The 24126-nt window shown below is 37.7% G+C and overlaps 2 protein-coding genes across 2 annotated transcripts; both read right to left on the bottom strand.

Annotated features, from left to right (window-relative positions):
* Nucleotides 1-42: 42 nt before the first annotated feature.
* Nucleotides 43-15372, bottom strand: LOC121601602 (CUB and peptidase domain-containing protein 1-like). Its single transcript, XM_041930430.1, has 8 exons — nucleotides 15079-15372; nucleotides 14906-15004; nucleotides 14543-14837; nucleotides 14327-14477; nucleotides 887-1148; nucleotides 681-818; nucleotides 325-604; nucleotides 43-249 (listed from the first exon to the last, which is right to left on the bottom strand). Exons 1-8 carry the CDS (start codon nucleotides 15315-15317, stop codon nucleotides 91-93), a joined length of 1623 nt encoding a protein of 540 aa, XP_041786364.1. The 5' UTR covers nucleotides 15318-15372; the 3' UTR covers nucleotides 43-90.
* Nucleotides 15373-16579: 1207 nt separating this feature from the next.
* Nucleotides 16580-20646, bottom strand: LOC121601595 (ubiquitin-conjugating enzyme E2 N). The gene is made up of 2 exons (XM_041930412.1): nucleotides 18779-20646; nucleotides 16580-17943 (listed from the first exon to the last, which is right to left on the bottom strand). Exon 1 carries the CDS (start codon nucleotides 20012-20014, stop codon nucleotides 19556-19558), a length of 459 nt encoding a protein of 152 aa, XP_041786346.1. The 5' UTR covers nucleotides 20015-20646; the 3' UTR covers nucleotides 16580-17943; nucleotides 18779-19555.
* Between the last annotated feature and the right edge of the window lie 3480 nt (nucleotides 20647-24126).

Raw genomic sequence — 24126 nt, 5'->3', positions numbered from 1 at the left:
ACTATCTAAATAAGAGACTATTCCCGTGTTATGCTTCATCATATTTTAAAATATATTTAAAGCCTTTTCTAATCGGTTCAATTCATAATTTTAAACGCTATTGTTGGCAATAGTATTCTTTATCCATTCGTAGTAGTAGGCGACACTTGTGTGAATATCTGGAAATCCCTCACCGCACCCTTTGTTGTGTACTGCTTTGAATATACCGACCAGTTTTCCTTTCCATGTCACGGGGCCACCAGAATCTCCCTAAAAGAGCCGGGATTGTTTGCCCCATTTAAATACTTTTACTAATGAATTCTAAGAATTATTCAATGTACATACCCTACATGATCCTTCGCCCCGTTTTGATAGACTACAAATTGTGCCGTCATTAAGCAACGTTTCATTATAAATAGCCCGACAATGATCAATCCCTATGGAGGGCGCATTGATGGTTTGCAGCTTAGTAGGTCTCGTCCCATTTCTCATCTCTCCCCATCCTGTCAGTGTAAGTGTAGAATTTTCCGGCACAGTTTCTGCCGCGAACTCAATCTTTTGTACGCGCTCGTTGAATTTCAACGGCGTTGTTAAACGTATTAACGCGATATCATTAGGCGGTGAACTGAAAAATAAAGGAAACATAATTAATGCTTTGAATTAAACTATTAAACTGTCTTAGAGAGTAAAAAAAAACATACTTGAACATATTTTCATGCACTAGCATCGTTGAGCAATTGTCATAGTTAAAAAAGCGATCTATAAAATACGGTGTGCCGCCCTTTTTCAAATCATTTGTGCCTGCCACAACACGAGTGTCGTTAGTTTGTTCGGTGTAACTAAAATAAAATTAGGTTAAATTAGGATAAACGACACAAAACCATACTTATGATAAGTGAAAGCATACAATTGTAACAAAGGCACACAGTGCTCTGCTGTCAATATCCATCTATCACCGACTATCGATCCACTGCATATGCTGTTACTATCAATCTGCAGTGAAACCTGATGCGGTGCCGCATTCTCCTCTGCATCCGATCCATCGACAATGTAGTTAGCAGCGAAGGGAGATATCGGATGATCTACTGGACTTGCGCTACCTCTGCTAACGCATGCTAGTAGAATTGCGAAAATGATATGGACTACCATTTTTCCTCGTTTGCGTAATGCTTATCCTTCTCACAACCACAAGTGAGCTTCCTTGACTGTCGGACACACTGACTGTATATGAACAGAAGTTCTCTTTTTATATACTGTTTGCTCAACAGCGTTCCAGATAACAATAGATGATTTTTTGCTACGCTGATTAACGCTTAAACGGTAGGAGGAGTATTGCATATGATGCTATAGGCTCAAACCAATGGGAAAACTTGTTAAATTTCACAACTCATATTTTTGCATGGTTCTTAAGATACGTTTTTTTACTTAAGGCAGCAAATAATAAAATAAAATTTTGATGAACTAATAGTAAAATAAATATTAGGTACCACTGAAAACACGAAATCATATATAGTTTGTAAATATTTGTTGTGAGTTTCTTTACAAAAAAAAAAACATTTACGAAATAGCTATAAAAGAACATGAGGTATTTTATAATTTTTATTCAATTTTTAGAACATGTGCTTCATACAGGGTTTCCCACGATTTATTGGTTGATACCCATAAATTTTTGGTGGGTTCCCATATTTTTTTGGTACGTTCCCACGATTTTTTGGCCGTTCCCAGATTTTTTTAGTCCAATTGTATTGATATCCAATCGGAAAATATCAATAAATTATGGGAACGAACCAAAAATCTATGGGATACGATTAAAAAAACGTAAGAACGCACCAAAAAATAATGGGAACTGACCAATAAATCGTGAGAAACCCTGTATTCTAAAAATAACATATTTTTTTTATTTGCTTATTTATTGATTGATTGATCTATTTAATTTATTTTTTATTAATTAATTTATGTATTTATTTATTTATTTTATATGTATTTTTATTTCCAAATCCGTTTCTCCAACATCCGTTTTCCTTTAGTCAACAACTCTAATAATAATATGTTTATTTGAATTATTCACATGGTATTCAAATTTCAATATTAATTGTTGATAATTTACATATTCTTTAGTGTAATGCTTTGATAGTTATGTAAGTATTTTTGTATCAACTTGCCTACTGGAATATGATTACAATCTGTTCCCGAATTCGGCGGTTTTCGAATTTAACGATTTTCGTGATAGTAAGGTTCTGATGTAATAATTTTCAGGAAATCCTATTAACAAATCCTAATAATCCTAATAAGAAATAATATTAATAATTCTTATCGACAAATCCTAATAAGCTTTATCACCACCGCGAGTTAAGTGTATGGGTTTCGGATACACTAATAAGAACGTCTGTTCTGGTTGGATTCTACTTACAGATTGATCTTTATTAGAAACGCTCGCTTAGATTTAACCTATCAATCCTATGTACTTTGCATGCATATAAGCAAAATAGTATTGCTAAATAGTATTGGTGTTAACTCCTCCCAGCTTAAAAGAACGATGCCCACATCGTAAGGAATCATATGATGAAACTATAACATTACAGGAATATAACCAAACAAAAACAGAGATGGGAGAAACATTTAATGCATAGAGCCGATGTATGAAATGCCAGGGTGTTCGTCCATAATCTCGATGAAAAACTCCTGTTTGGAGTTGGGTTCTCATGGTTTACCATCCCTTTTTTGCAATCTTTCTTAGATGTTCTACCTGCATCTGATATCAAGCACGAAATAATGCTTTTTTTTTTACATACGTTGCAAAATTGTCAGGTGATTGGCATTATAACCATATTGTATTATCCACCATAGAAACATTACAGTTTCACGGATATTTTGTGTTTGAACGATAGTGGCCTTTTTCATAGTTTTCAATTCTCACTCAAATCTGAATTCACAAGTGTTATATGTTAGCAATGCTCACTCAAAATATAAAGCCTTTTATGGGACGAGAGCATGGGAGTTTAACGTGAAGCTGTAAGATAGTTTTAAATTTCTGTTTCACATATTCAGCTGGTTTGAGTTATTTAATTTCTCTTTTTTTATAACAAATTCTTCCACATTACTATTTATTAGTTAGATATTGTATCTAACTACTAGTAGCCTGTGCAATACATGGAAATGTATATGATCAAAGGTGCATAATTATTTAAATTTCAAAATTGCTAATTTCAGAACTCTTTTCTTCAAAAGAGACAAAAATAAGGTTTCACATGCATCATTTCATGGATCAACTCAACTCTAAACTATCTCACAATTTTCAAATCATTTTTGTGAATTTTTCTATTTTCTTCAAGGTTTACTGTACTATTATTTACCTTAACAACTGTTTTCTTTTCAAATCTGGGTTTGTGCTTTAATCTAGCTTTTGTTTTTTCATAAATAGGTTTGTTTTCTGCTATTTGTATCACCTTTCGTGATTTATTGTGATACTTTAAGTCCTGTGATTGTTTTTGAATAAGATTTTGATAAACTGTTTCTATTATTTTAGATGAGTCTATGGAAGGTAAGATAATTTCTTGAGGTGTGTATTTTGTGGAGGAGTGAATGGTATTATTGTATTTTTGAACTGATATCTGTATTATATCAGGTGGTGATAACGTCGGGTTTTCCATCTTTGAGATTCGATAAATCTCTAAAATGGTTGAATGAAACCGTTCTATAATACCGTTGATTTCACTGTGACCAACAGGTGTGACATAGGTAGAAATTTCAAGAGATAGGAAAAAAGTTTTCAATTCACGACTGCTGAAGGTCTTTTCACCGTCTAAGACTAGTATTTTTGGAGGATGGTATTTTGTAATCAATTCTTTAATAATAGGAACTACATCTATAGCAGCACGTGTTGGAGTCAATTTAATTTGAGCAAACTTAGAAAACTTATCTATATAAGTTATGAAATGATAATTTTCTATAAAGAAAATATCTATATGTGTAATTTCAAATGGTTTATGAGGAATAGGAGTTTTTTGTAAAGGGTAAGATACAGGCTTTCTATCGTATTTATTTATGTGACAAATTTCACATTTTTTTATAAATTCAATAATTTTTTTTCTAATTTGAGGAAAATAGAATCTTCGAAGAATCTGGCTTTTATTTTCTTCGGCACATCTATGAGCTCTAAAATGCTCTTTTTTTATTAAATTGTACTGCTCCTCCTCATCTTCTATATCTTCTAATATTTTTTGAGAAAAACGAATTTTTAAAAGTCTTTGATTCCCAAAATGGGTCCTATAGACTTCTTGAATTTGACCCATAATAGCTGCAGTAGTAAATAGGCCATTTATTTTGGAGTGATCGAAGTTTTCTTGCAAAATTTTAAGAATAGAAGCTTCGTTAATATTACTGATGGAAATAGTAATTCTTTTATAAGTATTAAACAAAATTTTAGTTTCAATATTATCAGGGCCCATTTTTAAAATAATTTGTTGTTTAAATACGTTAATTGGAGCTTCTGTAGCAATAATAAAAAAATCGTCAGAAGTATCTGCTGAGTGTTGCGTACCTGTCATCGAAAATGCAATTCTACTTAGAGCATCCGCAACTACATTATTTTTACCGGGCCTATACATTAGTTCATAGTCGTGCTCTTCCAAATAGCTTTTCCATCGTTTTAGCTTTGCATTAGAATTTTTCGATGACAGTGCAAAAGTTAAAGGTTGGTGATCGGTAATGATTTTAAAGGTGGCTCCATACAAATAGTTTCTGAAAGTTTTAAGTGCCCAGAAAATCGCCAACATTTCTTTTTCTGGTACAGAGTATTTTTCTTCCGCCTTTGATAAGGTACGTGAGGCAAAATGAATTGGTAGATCTTTTCCATCTTCATCCTGTGATAACACAGCGCCAATAGCAAAGTCGGATGCGTCTGTGGCCAAAACAAAAGGTTTTTTATAATCAGGATAAATAAGAATATCCTCTGATGAAAGTATTTTTTTCATCTTATGGAAACATTCTATTTCATTTTTTTCCAATTCTATTTTTTTGTTGGATGATGGACTCTCCTCTCCCCTTAAGAGGTTTGTAAGAGGTTTTGCAATTTTTGCAAAATCTTTTACAAATCGCCTGTAATAACCCATCATCCCCAAAAATCCTCTTAGCTCTTTTAAGGTTTTTGGAATAGGGTAATTGCTTATTACTTCTATTTTTTTAATGTTTGGTTTTATACCATTAGATCCAATTACGTAGCCTAAAAATTCAATTTCAGAGTGCAAAAACTCTGATTTGTCGAGTTGAACTTTTAAGTTTGCTTCATTTAATAGTTTCAAAATTTTATCTAAATTAATTAAATGATCAGTTAAGTTTTTTCCAAAAATAATAACGTCATCCATATAAACATAACAAGTTTTACCAATTTCTTCTCGAAGGACGTCATCAATTACCCTTTGAAATATGGAAGGACCGTTTTTGAGCCCAAATGGCATTCTAACAAATTCATATTTGCCGTTGTTGATAGCAAATGCCGTTTTTTCTATGTCACTCGGTCTCATTTTTATTTGATAAAAGCCAGAGGCTAGATCTAGTGTCGTAAAAAGAGTGTGTCCCTTCAGTTGATCAATTACATAATTGATTTCAGGCATGGGATATCGATCAGCTATTGTTTTTTGATTTAGCTTGCGATAGTCGATCACCATGCGAAATTTTTTTTCTCCAGAAGCGTCTGATTTTTTTGGAACGACCCATACAGGTGCCGTCCAGGCAGAGTGCGAAGGTCTGATAATACCATTATCCAGCAATTCTGTAATCTGTTTATTGACCTCTTCGGTATAAGCTGCTGGATAAGGATATACCTTTTGGTGTATTGGTATATCGTCAGTGGTGTTTATACAACACTCAACTCTAGTAGTGCATGTAAGTTTTAATTTGGGCTCATAGAAAACAGACATATTTGAATCTAACACTTTTTTAAGTTTAGTTTGTTCAAAGTTATTTAAGTGATTTAATCTAAATGAAGAATTGGATGACTGTGATGAAGAGGTATAAAAATTTAATGGTATTTGTAATGTTTGAGAAAAATTATGTAATTTAAGTACCCGTTTTTCTAAATCGATACTTGCATTTAAGTTATACAAAATATCTGTTCCAATTATCCCTACAAAAAAATGATGAAAAGAATGTAACATAAATCTACAAATGTAATTAATTTTAGGATAGAAAAAATTTAAATCGATAGCTGATTTCAATTGAAATTTACCACTAGCACTGGCTATATTTTTTAAAGATATTCCAAATGGTTTAGCTGTTTCGCAAGATTCTGCAATTTCAGGATTAATAAAACTAACGTTTGCACCTGTATCGATAAGGAATGGAAATTCTCCTTTTCTATTTTTAATAACAATGTATGGGAGAACAGGTTCTACCATACATTGTTCATTCCTAAAAAATGGTTCGGTTGCTCTTGTGTATTAATATCTTTACCAGGTGCTTGGTAATTAGGCAAATATGTCATCTCGTGGGTATGAGTAAGAGGAGTTTCTCTTTCTAACGGATGAATTTGCTGATTAAAATGTGATGGTGATAATGGGCTATTAGTGTATTGATTATATAATGTATTCGGATATGTGTTAGTAACCTGGTTATAATGAGCATTAGTGTGCTGTGTAGGATTAGAGACGTACTGGTGTGGGATCGTGTTAGTTGGTTGGTAGACTTCGGTAGTAGAATTCGAATCGCTGTATTGGACAAAATTATTGCTTGAATTTGGGTTATGTATTGCATTTGAATAAGTATGTGTGGAATGATTATTGTATGCAATAGGGTTAGCTGAAGTATATCGGCTTCTAATACTTTCATCTACCTCCATGGGTACGGGTAGATCTCGTCGCATTTGATGGCTTCTGTTAGTATTTGTGTTACCGATCTGGTTTGGATTATAGTGATTGTTAAATGGTTGCCGGCGAGGTAACGGTACCGGGGGTTTTTGAACTTGAAAATTACCACGTGGAGTGGTAACCGGCAAAAATGGTACTGATAGTTCTTTTGGTTTGGGAATCGGAATAGAAGTATTGTTCATTCTATTGCCACTAATGTATGATCTACAATCCATATTTTCATACTCTAAGCAAAACTGATAAGCTTTTGCTAATGACGTAGGGCTAGCAGTTTTAAGCAAAATTGACAAAGGCTTGTCCAAGCCTCGAATGAAAGCATCTAATGCTTTTTCTCTAAAAAAATCGATATGAACACTTGCGTTATTTTTATAACTATCCTGTGTCTGCACTTGTGTTACCAAAGATGCTAATAGTTCGTTAACCCTGCCATAGTATGAATTTAATGGTTCACTTTTTCCTCTTTTAACGGTAGTCAGCTCAAAATCTAATGTTTTTAAGTCTCGTTTATCGCAATAATATAATAACAACGTTTCTTTAATCTCTGACCATTTTGAGGTAATATTGTTAGAATTTAAGACGTCGGCAGCCTGGCCGCAAATTTTACGTCGGATTGTTTTTTGGATCAACTCATACATTAAAGAAGTTTCTCCTACTCGACACCGTTCGCAAAGATTCATGATGCTTTCTACATCATCTATCCAGTTATTCAATTCGTTTGGTTGCCCATCGAAATTGCGAAGATCTCTCACAAAATCGGGCACCTTACCGAGCTCCAGAATATTTGGAGCCGGTTGAACAAAACTCTGGCTGCCGTTGAACATTTTTTCACTTCGACACTGTCACTTTGCACCACACACTTTGAATACTTACAAAATAATACTCACACAGACACTATTGTTGCTTACCAACGCTGATTTTCGTCGTGCTCCGTCGGTGATGCTCTGTTGTAACTCGTTGGTGATACTCCGTTCGGGGGAAGGTTAGGCAGCTGGTGGAGGGGAATCCTTTTTACCGGTCCGGTTACTAGGGGTCTCGTACAGCGATCGGGTGATAACCACAGTGTCCCAAGCTTCGCTTCGCTCTTTTGCAGTAGTGGCTCTTTGGACCACTGTTTCAGAGAGTATTGCTCTCTGAGATTTGTGAAGACTTTTTTTTTCCTGCTCTGAGCTTATCTCTTCCCGTCTAGGGCTCTCCTGATTCGGGCGCCAGTTAAGTGTATGGGTTTCGGATACACTAATAAGAACGTCTGTTCTGGTTGGATTCTACTTACAGATTGATCTTTATTAGAAACGCTCGCTTAGATTTAACCTATCAATCCTATGTACTTTGCATGCATATAAGCAAAATAGTATTGCTAAATAGTATTGGTGTTAACTCGCGTAAAAATTATCACTTTCGGAATAGTAAAGAAAGTCTCCAAAAATTACTAAAACGCCTGAAAAACCATGCAAAAATACATTTCCATATGATTCTACAGCCTGAGGAAGGCTTTCACTTCAAAAAACCTGTCTCAACAGCCGAAGGTGTGACTATATTGCACCTATACAGACCCGATACTCACATACGCTTCTGAGACCCATGTCCACTGTCCAAATCTGACGAAAACCTCTTTGCCGCGTTTGAGAGGAAGGTTATTAAAAGCGGTATTGGTTGCCTCTATGTAGAAAGACAACGGATGACCCACTGCAATGACGAGTTTTACAAACTGTATTGGCGATCAAACCGGACGGCCCAGCTATCCGCAAGGGCCAAACCCAAAGGAGAGTGTGTTTCATTTGACAATACCTCTAATCGCTAAGTAAATCGCGAGCACACTTGTACACATTTAATGTCATCAAACATCAAAGTCCTTATAAGAAGCTATTGAGGATTGGAAAACAGTCCACATGGCTCCTGAAGTATGGTTAAATGAAAACTAAACCGCATTTTACTTACGACGGTTTCAACTGCTTCGTGATCTTGATCTGTCGGATGCGTGCATGAAATCGCTCACGGTCTCTTACCTTCGTCTGTTCATTGGTTATGTTAAATGGCGCCTTCCCGCTCAATCGATCGCTTTGATTTGTTTAATTTGTTATCTTTCTGATCTCATTGGAGCATAATGAATTTCAGTATGTTTGCATCACTAAAACTTTATTGTTTTCTTCATCTTTTGTGAAATACAATGGTCACATAGAATGACTGGTCAATCCTAATCACTATTTGCTGCAATCGTTGTCTTAATCCATGGGAGGAAGTAGCTGATGCGCGCGTGGACATCGGAATATCCCGCAGCGCATCCTTTTGACCAGCTGACTATGCCAACCTGTTTTCCATACCATACCACTGGGCCTCCAGAGTCACCCTGAAACAAGCAGAGAAGCGCATGTTAGTCATAACTTAACACACAGCCTTTGGGACATATTATTTACTCACATCACAAACGCCTTTGCCTTTTTTAGCAAATGTACACAAATGTCCAGGGTAAATAGCATCTGGTTGCATCTTGCGACAAAGCTTCAAGGCAATGTTTTTAGCTTTGATAATTTGAGTTATTTTTGGTTTTTTGCGATCTTGACTAATAGAACCCCTACCGAAAAGTGTCAGTGTGGCATTATTCGGAACAATCTGCGACAATAATTCGATCTTCTTAACACGCTCTCCAAACTTCAGAGGGCTCCTCAAACGAAGCAGTCCAGCATCGTCACGAAATGCGCCCGGAAAAAATCTATAGGAATGATACCGAGATGATCAATGTACCACGACACCACGTCACTGTCTATTAGTCTGTAGCCTTACGTTTCATGAGCTATAGCACGATCGATGCGGTATAAAGTTCCACTCGCAGTAAAATTATTGGTCTCAACACGAACAGCTGCATTTTTCACCATATTCCTTTATGTTAAAAATATTGAACTATAAATATGCTTTTTTGTAATGAATATTTTTTCATACCCACTAAAACAGTGTGCTGCAGTCAATATCCAACGATCCGCTATGATGGAACCTCCACAAAACGGTTTAGAGTTTACTGTTATGCTAACTAGATATGGTACCTTCTTGCCCTCAACATTAGATCCTCCAATGATCGGTGCTAAAGGCTCAACAGGCGATGCTTCCAATGAATGAACTATTAATAGTACTAAAGGCACAATGCCGCTGAGAAACATATTGGCAAGCTTTAGGGTAGAGACGCCACAAACCAACTGAGAACTGAGTGTACATCGTGGGTGATACATGAATATTTATACTATCCCCATAAGTCACCGAATAGTGAGTTCGTCGTATTTGTTTGTTTTTAATAATAATACTTTTCAAACGCAGGTTATTATGAGTTTCCTTCCTTCTAAATTGATAAGAAAAATGGTAGTAAAAACCATCTCTAACTTCATTCTCTTAAGTATACAATGTTCTAGTAGTGTAGCGTAAACGTAACGTAGCGTAGATCGTCATGTAAAAATAAAAGAGTGCATTCAATATGAAATCGAATGAAATCGAGGTAAATTTGATTGAAATTGGGACGATTTTGACTCACCAATTAGCCTCCAATTTTATTCGCGATTGAATTGAATGTATCGAGTATTAATAGATGAAATAATTTTCGAAATTTCTAATGAATAAGGTTAAAAGGTTCGGATATTTTATTTCCCTCCTCCAGATCCTCCAGAAGGTGTTGCGTGTAATTACAAAGTAACATTTTAATGTACACGCTAAATTTATATCCGGCTGTGTGATTCTTCATAAGTCTAGAAAGCCTGTATAGATCGGTATGACAAAACAAAATAAAAAATATTTACTCATAACTTCTCAAAATCCTACATGTTCTTATCCGTTAATGGGACTAATAAATATGATTCCCATTCTTTATATATTTTGAAGCCACATATGATTATAAAGCTATGTTAAATATTTATGGCTTAGCTATAAGAAAAACCCAATCATAACGCAAATGTCATTTGAAGACGAGTAAAATCCTTTCAGAGACATATGATGATGGTTTTAATTATCAACCATAACGCAAACATGCGTGGCCGTTAAGAACTCTAAGATCTCTAAGTGAGAAACTGGAAATAAGACCCTCGCCCCGCTTATAAGTAAACATATGTTCATCTTCATAACTCTCCAGTTGAGAATCTCTCATTCAACCTTTCTGTTGATCGCTTCAGCAGAACCTTCAATAGTCTTACCGATCGCTTAAATAAAGACTGCTGATATCGAGTTTTTAGTTTTTCCCATACCAGGCTACCCGGGCAGATATACACCAATTTTAATCGCGATTTCTCAGATTCTAGGAAGAAGAAGTAGAACTTGAAGTAGAGTAGAAGTAGAAAACAAAAAAACGTATATTTTACTAGTTTGTTCGTTTGTTTAGTTGGAATATAAATTAGGTTTTGTTCTCGTTTTTGGCCAGTGACAGGATCAATTCGCCACTGGATACAGTAGATATAGTATTAAGGTAGAAAACTTAAGAAAGGAAACCTCGTACATGTGGTCCCTGAGATACACGGTTAATGGGGACCGAAAACGGCCGTAAAATACCGCGTAAGTCAAATCTCGTGATTTCCAGCCAAAATATCACTAATTTGCGAGTAATTTTGCAAGTAGGGGGTGGTTTTAGCCACTTAATTAATTATTTGATATGATTCTGACTGAATATAAGAATTTTAAACCTGTTGAAATAGTTTTTAACATCCGATAAAAACAAAAATTATTTGGCATTTTACAATTGAATTGCTCAAAGAACTGTCAAATTAAGAAAACCGCGTATCTCCGAATCCGCGTGTAAGAGGTACCGTGTATCGCCTTTACGTCAATAAATCGATGATGTGTGATTTTTTATTTATTACTGCCCAAAGTGGGTATACGGACTAGGTGGGCTTATAGGTTTGGCGGGAAGGCCATATTGGACGAACGAATGACAGGAGGGGATTCGATTGTGATACGTAGTTTTTCACCCACACTACCAAGGTCCTTGAAAGAGAACAGGTCGAAGCGCTTAGAGTAAATTGACAGAAAGCCATGGGAAAATTTTGACAGTTAAAGTGAACATTGTTTATGTTTAGCGATGGACGTTGCTATGGAGTGAATGAGAGTTTTGTTCAGCATTTCACATTCAATTCCTGGTAGAATATTTGAATAATTAGAATCCAATTAGAATATTACATGACTGATACAATCCAAGGATCTCATTTATCATTCGTAGCCAGGTTATAAGTAAATGACGGTATGCATATTGTACCAGTGTGTATCGATTGGATGTTTCATTTTACTCTCAGTGTTCAATTGAAAGTAAAAAGGACTTCTTTAACCCAGTTGAACATGTTAAACATTTCGTTTTTCCAGCAGGACCGTTGCAAACGGTAGTGGTTTGTGGTCACGGAATGGCAAACAATGAAAAAGGTTATCAATGTTTCTGAATACAGAGTAGACTGCAATTACTTCTCCTTTATTGTCCAGAAGTGATTGACCGCAAGAAATTTAACCAATATAACCTTCCTAATAATAAATTCGTCCACTTTTGCGCGTTAACTATTAGCCGTTTGTTTGTAAACACTTTTTCATGAAACTGTCAAAAGCGAGCTGAAAATGGCAACCTAGCAACGGGCTTTGCATCGACCTGTTCTCCTTAATAGATCTTGCACACTACGACACATCAACCAAAATAGCCATTGGAATTAACACGCATACATCAACAAATGATCGAATCCCCTCCTGTCATTTCGTTTTCATTTTTCTACAGCACTGCTGTCAATTTGTTAGGGATAAGCCCACCTGTATAATAAACCCACTTTGTTACTGCCGATCAAGTTACGATCGAGACCGAAACCTTTCGCATTCTGCAGAGTTGTACCAACACTTTAAATCATTTTTTCAAATGATGTTCAATGAGTCAAATGATATATTTAATCACAAATTCCTTATATTTTTTTGGAAATTAATCGTTTGTTTTGATAAAAATTACCCAGTTTTTATCAACTGCATGTTTTTCCAAAGAGAATGTTTGAAATTTGCAATGTATTGTATGTTTTTTTATGCCCATGTAGTGATGGTAAAAACGAATCTCAGAAGGGATTCGAATCTTCAAATCCCAATCCTGGATGAGATTCGAATCTTTGAATCCCAATCCCAGTGTGGAATAGCGTTTTATTCTAATTTGCAGTTCTGTTTTACTCCAAATTATTTAACTTTGCAGTACTTACATTATAATTAGTACATGTTCCCGACGCGGACCTTTATTTAATATCAAATCAAATAATTTATTTAGTGACTATAACTTCTCATTAAATGCTACATTACACGAACATTTGCTATATTTTGACTGAAAACTGTGTGATTCAACCACCGACAAACCGACGTGACACCACCGACAAACCGACGTGACACTTCGAACAAAATGAGCTTCAAAAGTTGTCTCCTTATTTCAAATGAAAATACGTTAAACACTAGCGCAATCTCTATAATGATTCGCTTACTACACTGACACAGAGAAGAAACTGCTAAACCCCCTTTTTGTTTTTCTTCGCAAATTCCAATGCGTATTGTTTTATGTACTTCCCACATCTTTTGCATTGATTTGGAAACTTATAAAATGATTTTCCTGGGTGTTTTGTCCAATAATTCTCACAAAATCTTGCCTCACACTTCCTTCGCCATTTGTATTTAGAAAAGTTGTTTACATCGAAGCAGCAGTGAACAGAGCTTACTTTGACAGAAGTGTTTGCCTCACTGGTAAATGACAGTACTTTCGTGTGGGACACTTTTGTAACACCAGTGTCACGTCGGTTTGTCGGTGATTCAACTTCCGAAATTAGAGATACGTGGTTTCTTTCGTTCCCCATTAATAGTGTATCTCGGGAACTGCCTGTAATTTCAATCGCAATCCCAATCGCAATGGCAATCCTAATCCCAATCGTAATCAGAATCCCAATCGCAATAGCAATCAGAATCCCAATCGAATCACAATCCCAATATGAATCCCTATCGAATCGCAATCCCAGTCACAAACCCAATCACAATCGCAATCCCAATCCCAATCTGAATCCCAATCGAATCCCAATCGAATCGCAATGGAATCTTTTATGGATTCAAATCCTACAAACGGGATCCGATCCGATCGAATCTTTCTAGGGACCGAATCTACGAATCTTCCTAATCCCGAATCTCCCAACACTATGCCCATGTGCTATGATAACCGAATTTTTAAATATCCTCCTCAGAACGCAATGTCACCTTTGTATTGAAATGTCATTTCTCAACAACACGATAAACGGATAGCCGAATAAAAGGTACCCGGATAAACGGCGCTCCACTGTATATGAATATTATTTTCGGATCACTAATTGGGACCCATAGGTTTCATCGCTTAATGGCATCATAGATTTACTTTTTCATATTATAGCCAATAAAGAGGGTTCCAAAGTTATTATCATTTACCTCTACAAGAGCACATTTGATATTGTAGCTGCCTAACATCTGATACCAGTTTTGTAGATTTCAATGATCACTATTAGCTGCCATTGTTTTCTTAATCCAACCATAGAAGTAGCTAATGCTGGCTTGTACATCGGGTAATCCAATTGCACACATGTCCGTCATTGCCCAACTGACTACGCCAACCTGTTTCCCTTTCCATACCACAGGACTACCAGAATCTCCCTAAAATGTGAAGACAAAGGGGTTAGCTATGCATATATAGATTTTTCGATAAATTCTTTACTTGCCTTGCACAGACCATGCCCTGCTCTAGAAAAAGTACACAGATGTTCAGGGTAAATAGTACTACCCTTTGGCATCTTTCGACAACGGTTTAGACCAATATGTTGAACTTTAATCACTTGAGTTCGTTTTGGGGTTTCTTTGTTCCATCCAACGAATCCCCATCCAACAATTGTTAGTGTAGCATTAATCGGAACGATCTCCTCGTTAAGTTCAATCTTCTCAACGTGTTCTTCAAATTTTATTGGGGTCTTCAGACGAAGCAGCGCAACGTCATTGCGGATTGTTATAGCACTGTACCTGTTAAAATAATCACGATTAGATCAATGTACAACGGGATTCGTTATTAATTTAATATTCTAACTCACCGCTCATGTGGTATAACACGATTTATTTGGTACATCGATCCACCTTTATAGTTATCATTTGTTCCCACCCGTACTTCAGTTAAATTTGTGACAGTAACGCTGAAAAAGCGAAATCATCACAACATAAACAATCAATTAATATAATTGTATGTGACGTTAGCGAACTGTTTTACTTTGTTACACAGTGAGCTGCTGTCAAGATCCATCGAGCGGCTATAATCGAGCCACCACAATATGTTTCAGAGTTGTTATACACCAAACCAGCTAGATATGGTGCCTTCCCATCCTCAACATCAGTGCCACCGATAATGAGTGCCATTGGAGATAAACGATCAGCAATAGCGGCACCGCTTACTTCTTCCCTATGCCGTAGTACTAGAACCAATATGAACACGGTAGCACTGATTTGCATTGTGTATGATTTAGCATGTAACTGTTCGGTTACTAAAACAACCAACCAACACCGAATGCCACTTGATACTGAATGAAACCATTTTATACTTTCTTGTAAGCTGTATTCTTCTGTTGACATTGTATGTTTTGTTGAAATAGTTTTCCCTGTAGTAAAATTTATGGTTTTCCAACCTTGTAATGTGATAAGAATAGTATTATTGGTGATAATTTTGTACTTATTACTCTTATCTTTGTATCTTTAAACATGTTTTGTAACCGGCTTTGTTAAGTTTGTTCTCCATCTAGTCACATTTCTTCGACCTCGATCGAAGAGGGACGTTAGCTGCAGTTACCTAGAAACAACGATTTATTTCAATTTATTTATGCGAAGAGTGTGCTGTTTTATAATGCGAAATCATTTGGCAAAACATCAAACCGATTTGATCGTTCCCGCTTGGATCGTGTTTGATCTTCTTTTACATCAAACTTTGGAGAGAAGATTATTTTTTCAATTACGTTATATTTCACTTGTTTGCCAGCACTGGCTGTACAAAAGATGACTAACACTAAACATTATGCTAACCTAATAAAACTAAACTCATAGGTACGGAAATTGCACATTCATAGCTGGAAAAGGATTGGAAAGGGATCAAATGATAAGGTAACGGTACTGGCAGAATTCTATTGGGGTAGGAACTATTGGCACGTTGATTTATTCTCAATGGGATTCATGAAAACACTTCCCAATGATTCTAATTGGGATCCATTCGCGATTGGGATCCATTAGATTGTAATCGACACGCGATCAAATCCCAATAAAAAATCGTAATAATAAATTTCAAGTTACATCCCAATAGCAATCAAATAGCTATAGAACCACAGTCGTAATAGCATCTTTAAAAGGATTCGATCCGAATCGAATCCTTCAAATGGGATCCGCTCCGATTGAATCATTCTAGGAAATCTTTCGAATTCAGAATCTGAAACACAATTCAAAGTAGTATTTCCCGCGTGTAAAAATCATAATCCAATCTGTACTCATTAGTTGACCTTTGATTGCTTGCCAACAATAAACTTTGAGCCAGTTAGTTGGTAAGTTCATTACACACGATAAAAAACTTTTTGTTTTTCTATAGTGAACATTTTCGAACATCGATTAGCTATTCTACTGAATTCTGACTGTTGAAGTTCAAATAATAAATCCCCAATACTACCCGAAACAAAGCTGTGTTTTCTCAACATTTTCTCTTATTACACTTTCGATACACAATACACTTTCGGTTTAGTTTTTCATTCAATTATTTATAATCCTCATTCTAATATACAACTGTTTGTTTTCCGTAGAATGTGTTTGCGTGTTTCTTTCTTTTTTTGTTTGTTCTTTTTTGTTTTTTAGTGTAGTTTGTGAAATAGAGTTTGTTTTTGCGAATTGAATGCCGTTTCTTGGTGATCATAATTACTTTCTCTTATATCATACGATAGCACAATGGGCTTCTATCCTCGTACTCATTCCCGTTCCCCTTCTTCTATAGATGTTGTTCGTACGTGTGCTTTACCATTTTTTCAGTTCGTAAATTATCTCACAGTTCCCTTTTTCCTCCTCAGTTTCCTATCAGTACATTCGCGTCCCTTCTTACAGTGATATTCTAAATTCCGTTTGACCTACCAATTCACGAACGAGTTGTTTTTATAATGCGTTTGCAGTGAGTTGTTTCGAAAGTGTTACAGCAGTACGCGCCAACTTTTTTTTTGTTTCGTTCCACTTGCAGCAGCTATTCATCAATAACTGAACTAATTGTACGTGCTTGTAACCGTGGTATGTTTGTGTTGGGGCATGTGCAATCATGCAGAATATCAAGCTGCGGCATTGACTGAAGTATTTTGTTTTAAATCATTTAAAAAGTGTCAGGAGGCAGCACTTTTGGTTAGTTCGTTTATTCCTTTTTCTTCTCCTAGATCACTGCAAATGGCGTTTCTTTTATGTTGCCATAACTGTAATTTAATCCTTTTTTTCTGGACGTTCTTTCGTTTGCTATTCTACTTAAAGCAAAATCGCCCTAAAATGTTGAGTTATGCTTGAGTTATCGCAAATGTTTTCAATTTAGCAAACTTGCCAAACAAAATAATGATGCTCGTATTGAAGAGAAGAATAGTGGAGAAAATGTCTACTGTCGAAGCTGTATTCAACCGATAAAACCCGTAATATGCTAGAAGATTCGAGCTACAGCTAATCAAGTAACTTCACGTTACAGATACAATCGGTAAGGTAAGAGGAACGAAAAAAACGGGAACGATGTTGCCGTTATCGTGACTTGGTGAAAATTGCATGTTGACACATCTTTTTAGTCTACTTTTTCTTCAACCTATCCCGTCGTTCGCTCGATCGATTGATGGTTTGCGGCCATTTCTCATTCATTGGGTACTAGCACTTTAAATTTTATTGATATCTAAGCACAGCTGACAGCAATAAATTTTCGACTTGGTTCCTGCCCATTCCTGATTAACAGATACAGCACCACTCGTTGTTCACCTTTGTTGAATTTCCAGCTGATAATTGTTACTCCTCTTTGACACTGCCCACAACATGTTGTAGTCGTTGGGAAATTTTATGTTTTTTGCTTCATTCTTAAGCTGCAATTAGCCATCTAGAATGAGAAAATAAAAATAACAAAATTAATCAAACAATATTATCTTTGAGCATTTAATAAGCCTGACTCATATGTATGTTTCTCTATTCTTTGATCCTCCTTTATGTCCCGGTGACTTAAATTCCTATAGAGTATTAAATTCCTTTTTCGCTACTACTAGCTCTATACTAGGACCTTACGGCCCCTTGACTGAAGCCCAGTGTGTGTGTATTTGTCCGTTACTTATTTTACAATCCGATGGGGTAGATAATTCTTTTCGATGCGTCAAACTCGTATAAGTCTTCATTCCACCATGCACGTACCAGGTGCAGGTGTTGCCTTTACGATCGTTCTACTTCTCTACTAGACGTTGATGAGCAGCAGCATGCATCCATTATAGCGTGCTATATTTGTGCCATGCTTTGGCGTGTTTAATTGGATTGCAAACGTGAATAAACGCCATCGGCAAACGGTCAACCGCAATGCGTTATTTAGGTTCATGGATATTTACGCTGTTTTTAAAGTCTACGCCTGTACTGTGTATGAGAGTAAGCCAATCAAACAACAAATAAGTTTCAAACGAATAAAGCAATTCAATTCTTCGCAAACTAACAATCAATTTGACTGCAATGTATTAAAAGCATTAAAATTCGAAAGTTCCAGAACGCCTATTTGTTCTTTGTTGTCGTTGGTTTGCCAAGGACAGACTCAACACCAAACTCTCTCCCCCCATCACAAATGACCGTCCCCGTACTCTATTCACCAACCTCGTCTCGCACTCTCTCCGTTCCATGCTTATGGCAATGAAAGCAACACTACACCAACAGTCGATAGAATCGATTAGTGTATTTACCTTAAGGTGAACATTTCCTCGCGCCACCGCCACCGATGCCATTGTTTCGCTAGTAGTGTGAGGCTTCCCATCGCATAGGGAGTCGAGCGTTGTTATGAGTTATTGTTACTGCTTGTCCATATACTGTTGTTGATTATGTGTGTGTGTGTGTGTGTGTGCGGCAGCACGACGGACGCACGCACGCACGCATTCACGTGTACTTAATGTTGACGCGAAAACAAGCTCGTACGGCATAGAAGTGCCGCCGCGTGGTTCGCAGCTAATGCTCGAAGGCTATCACACACCGTCTACTAACTGCAGCAGGAGATAATTCTTCGTTCGTTATGTCGTGGGCTCTTCTATTTCTGTTTTTATAGTTCCGCGGTTAAGATGTTTGACAGTTCATTTAGCGGCTACTTGGATGATGCTGTCTAATTTTTATAAATTCCTCCAGACACACGCAAATTATTGGATACACACACACCACGCGCACATACTTGCACACATACACACGCACAAGCTTTTATTTCTTTTCCCACAGAGTGTTTTGCTCTGCCTCTGTGGACACACTCGGCAAAGGGAGGATTATTGATGATAACTGGAGCTGGAAAGTTGCTGCTGTTGTTGCTGCTGCTGTTGCTGTTGCTGAGGCTGCTGGTTTCTGTTGCTGCGGGTACGCTCGTACTTGTTAAATCCGCCCGCTCACAATTACAATTTGTTTTGCGTTTTGTTTCTTAAAAAAAGTTATTCTGTGTGTGTGTGTGTTTGTAGTTTTAAGGAAAATTGGTTAATCAGCATCTAGTTGTCGACGTTGGCGTACCGTTGCGTCCATTCCTTCGCATTCCGGATCGCTTCCGCCTCGTTCACCTTCCACAGCTCGGCCACATCGTTCGCGAGCGGATCGTCCGGGTTCGGTGCGCTCAGCAGTGCCTGAATCGACAGCAGCACGGTGCGAATCTGCAGCGCCGGGCTCCACTTGTCCTTCAGTATGTCTAGACAGATCCGGCCGAGACGGTCGATGTTTGGGTGGTAGATCTTTGTGATGAAACGCACCTTCGGTGCCGACATCGGATAGTCCTCGGGCAGGAACAGCTCCAGCTTGAACAGACCGCCCTCGAACGGCGAATCCTCTGGACCGAACACGATTACGTGAAAGTAACGGGCATTCTGTTCGTCCGGTATGGCACTGATGCCGGGGACGGGTTCTTGCATCAGGCGCTGCGTTTCTTTGATTATTCTACGGGGCAGAGCAGCCATATTTGTTTAACTTCCCTTCTTTTCCACACAGCGACAGACACACACGCACACGCAACGCGAGCGACACAAAGGGGGCTCCCTTGTCCGTCTGCTATTATTCACACGGACGGCGAAAAACACTGCTTGCTACGGGTTTAAGTATGTGTGTGTGCTTGACCGTGCTCGTGTACGTGTGCCGTGTACAGTGGAGCGCGTTTCCAGACTTTTCTTGCGTGCACCAACCGTGTATCCTTTACTGGCTGTGTTAGCCCCGGCCTGTACGCCTCCTCCTATATTGAATCTAGCGAGAAATTTGACAGTGGGCTGCTACAGCGACAAGGGGCCTTTCTGCGGTCTGCGTGTATGTGTGTGTGTGTGTTCGTGCGCTGTCAGTAGGGTGCTCCGCTTAACCTCACGCAAAAGCACACAATGTTAGCGGGTGGTATCGTTCTTCGAGAACTTCTCTTTGCACTACTGCCCTAACGGGAGAATTACTTCACGAGGACGACACAACTAGAAGGAATTTGTTGGTACAGAATCTATGCCGAATGCAGATGGTCTTTCTTATTTCCTTTCGCCAGCAACGAAATGAGACGCGACAATCACGAAATCGATATGACAATTTTCAACGCAAGTAGCGGAACACAAGTTCTCGTTCGCCGAAGAAAGATCGAATCCAGTCCGGGCTTAGCTGAGCAAATTCGATACCCAACTGACAGAAACGCTTCACATATACAATGTCGACGCAATGTCCAAAGTAAAAAGAATGCAGTTAAAATGTACGGCCGGTTCACGAGATACATTATTAATGGGGCCCAAAACGGCCGCAAAATACTGCGTATCTCGAATTTTCGCGTAACTTGAATCTCAAGATCTCCTGCCAAAATATTACTAATTTTCGTATAATTTAGCAAATAGAGTGGTGGTTTTTGCCACAAAATTAATTACCCAAATAGCCAGCTCGAACTTTGTAGCTGATTTGAGGCTGTTTAACGAAAAATCGTTTCGATGTCGTACTTTGTCGCTGATTAAGAGATAAGAAGTACTTTGCGGAACTATGGCGCTTTTTAACAAGCACATGGTACTCTTTGGAACTTTGCGGCTGGTTAGCACTATGTGTAGGGTTGATGGTGGAACTTGAAGGCTTGTTAAGAATGTGTACCGAACTTTATGGAACTTCTTAGATTTATAAAGCATGACATCGGTACGAGATGGCTCTTGTCAAAGTGTCAAAGGCTGGTGCTCTCAAACATCACATTGCTGCTGCACAAGTTAGATAAGTTAAATGAAGAAGTATTATTGAGTAAAGTGATTGTAATTTTTTAGTGGACTATCTAAAATTATATGAAATTCAAGAGTTTTTAAAGTTTTAAAATAAACATGAAGATAAAAACACGCATCGTGTTGTTTATTTCATTGATGATACCTTGCTTGAAAATAAAACGCAAAAAAAAATCCCTGGCACCGTGGTATAAGGAAGCTGCTTAAGCGCTGTTTGAAAAATCCACCTGGAACTTAGACACTGTTTATCTACTGCAAAAGGCGAATTCAAGCAGCGATCTTTAGCATGCCAAAATTAGCTGCTTGAGGGCAGTGGCAACGCTGATCGGATGCGATTTTATCGGACAAGATTTATATGGGATTTGACAGATAACTTCGGACATGCGATTCCGTCGTCCGACGTTATCTGTCAAATTCCATATAAAAATTTGACAGGCCGTCCGATAAAATCGCATGCGAAAAAGCGTTGCCACCGCCCTAAGCAATTCAGGCTATTTGGGTATTTGATATGGTTTTGATTGAATATAACCGCAGGACCCCATACAGCATAACACGGAGCGCAATATAATAGCTGCCAAGCGCTTCAGAAAACGCTTGGGAAAGGAAGTGAAGCGTTTTATTAACTGTCGGTCATCGCAGTAGGTTGGTAGCTTTTCTACGAACAATGAGCTGCCTACTAAGGATATTCAAAACATTTTACCAGCAAAGAAGCGTTTTCTGAAGCGTTTGGCAGCTGTCAGTTGTTATATTGCGCTCCGTGTTATGCTGTGTGGAGTCCTGCGGCAAGGTGTGTTTATTTACCAGGTGAATTATTAACACGTTTGACAGGCGCCATCATTGAGTATTGTTATGTCAAATCACATACAATTTTCTACACCTCCCTCCAGCCCTTCCCGATTTTAATACCAGAGCACCCAGTATTGTTATGTCAAGTCGTGAAATGTCAATTTGCTCTGAAGCACTTCACCTCCTAATATCCATACACCTTGGTCCTGCGGTAAGCTTAATCTGTGGCACTTGGGTCCCTGCTCGATCGGCTCGCTAACACACTCTAATCGTGCGGGGCTCGGTACACACTAAGCCTCACGCGCTTAGTGTGTGTGACAGTGTGCGTGACACACTGTCGTCCTCCTGGACGTTGACCGGTGGCAGCGCAACTGCCAAGGCACGTCCAGGGGTCGGCACGGCTGCCCACAACAATTTCATGTAACTTTCACTCCCTTTTACTCAAGGTCCATGAAAGCCCTACCAGCATTAAACGGCTTTGAAGGCATTCAGAAGGCATTTAAGGCCTTAGTCGCCTTAGAAGGCGAATAAAGATTTCAACCGAAACTTTCACGGCTGTAACGGGTTCTCTTCGAAATCTTTCAACTTTTTGATTCAAGGAGAACAGATAGCTTGCCGCCATCTTAGTTTGTTTATATACTGAATTTGCACCTATACCAATGTAACTGCCAAATAGAGCAGTGACAACGCTTTTGGTTCCGAACCGAGAAAGCGTGTGTTCAAATCCAGATTTTTATGATCTTTTTTCTGCGTTTATTTCTTTTTAAATTAATTTTTTCTTACTATAATTACTTGAAACAAAATTTATGTGAAGCGAAATTAAAATAATACCTTTTTAAAAAAACATAATAATTACACTATGTTCACCGTTCATTATCAGGATGGGAGAAATATGTATCTCATTTTTCCTTTTATTTTAGTTATCGAAATGAGTTTGATATATTATTACCTTTCAATGAGTTGGTATTTAACAACCGAATAATGTAGACCATCTTTAATAAAGTGAAATAGCTCAGAGCTTAACGCAAGAGAACATAACACGTAAATCGTGCTATCGAATCTCACGCTCATATCTGGGAACACTACAACAGTGCAGTGCTGAAGACGCTTGTAAGGTTTTCTTTTGACAGTTGCAATTTCAAATTTCAAATTAAAAGCGAAATTTTTCATTGACATATTTCAAAGGCATTTAATTACTGCTAAATGCACTGCTGATCGCCTTCAATTCGCCGGCGATTACAAGGCGATTAGAAGGCATTTAACGGAAATTTGCGGGTAGGGAGAGAACAGATCGATGCGTTTAGTGCAAATGGGCAGAAAACTATGGGAAAATTTTTACATTTCAAATAAACATTGTTTATGGGCGTTGCTATGGATCGAATGCGATTCTTTTTTACTATTTTTGACTCATTTTTTGCGCCTAATTATAGAAATTATATGTTCTTGTGTGTGCAGATTAGATGGTTCATTTTAATATCAGCGTTTGAAAGTTAAAAGGACTTCATAGAAGTTAGAGGACCCGGTTAGAACATATACTGCGCTATTTTATGCCAGCTTCCAAGCGCAGATTAGCTTAAACGACTGGAAAATCAAATATCCATAGAAAAAAACGAAAGCTCCAAAGCCTTATTGACTGGCCCATAATATAGTTCTATAACCCAAGTGCCACAAATCCACTAAACGACCACTAAACGGCTTCTAAACGACTCAAGCACTCTACCTAAACGGAATATAGAAAGACTTCGTTTAGCAGACGGCAAACGACTCATGCATTCTAAAAATAGCAAAAAAGCTGGTGGCGCCATCTGTTTGTGGGATACCCAACCAGTTGAGCTTCCTCGCTTGGAGGAGAGCTTTCTCATTTCCTCTGTACTGTTGTATGGTTTCGCATTGAAGTTATGCATCGCTAGAACTAGAACGGCGATACGATTGTTTAAATACTAAACTCCAACAGAAACCACCAGCACTGAAGCAAGTGAGATTTGAGCAATGGTCATTGGTGTTGATACCCACGTATCTAACCACACGACCATTCATATAGATTTTTGCTCGGAAAGTTAGAAGGC

The sequence above is a fragment of the Anopheles merus genome, unplaced genomic scaffold, assembly GCF_017562075.2.
Source record: "Anopheles merus strain MAF unplaced genomic scaffold, AmerM5.1 LNR4000122, whole genome shotgun sequence".
NCBI classification, from domain to species: Eukaryota; Metazoa; Arthropoda; class Insecta; order Diptera; family Culicidae; genus Anopheles; species Anopheles merus.
Note: the sequence above shows the minus strand (reverse complement) of the source record. Positions and strands in the feature narration are given on the sequence as shown.

Bases quoted from the DNA above. Each gene is read 5' to 3' on its own strand.
- LOC121601602 (XM_041930430.1), bottom strand. From the start codon at position 15,317: ATGCAAATCAGTGCTACCGTGTTCATATTGGTTCTAGTACTACGGCAT. The intron at 1,149-14,326 runs GTGATCATTGAA...GAGAAGGATAAG, and splicing joins GAAAACAATGGCAGCTAATA to CATTACGCAAACGAGGAAAA. The intron at 819-886 runs GTATGCTTTCAC...ATTTTATTTTAG, and splicing joins TGTGTGCCTTTGTTACAATT to TTACACCGAACAAACTAACG.
- LOC121601595 (XM_041930412.1), bottom strand. From the start codon at position 20,014: ATGGCTGCTCTGCCCCGTAGAATAATCAAAGAAACGCAGCGCCTGATG.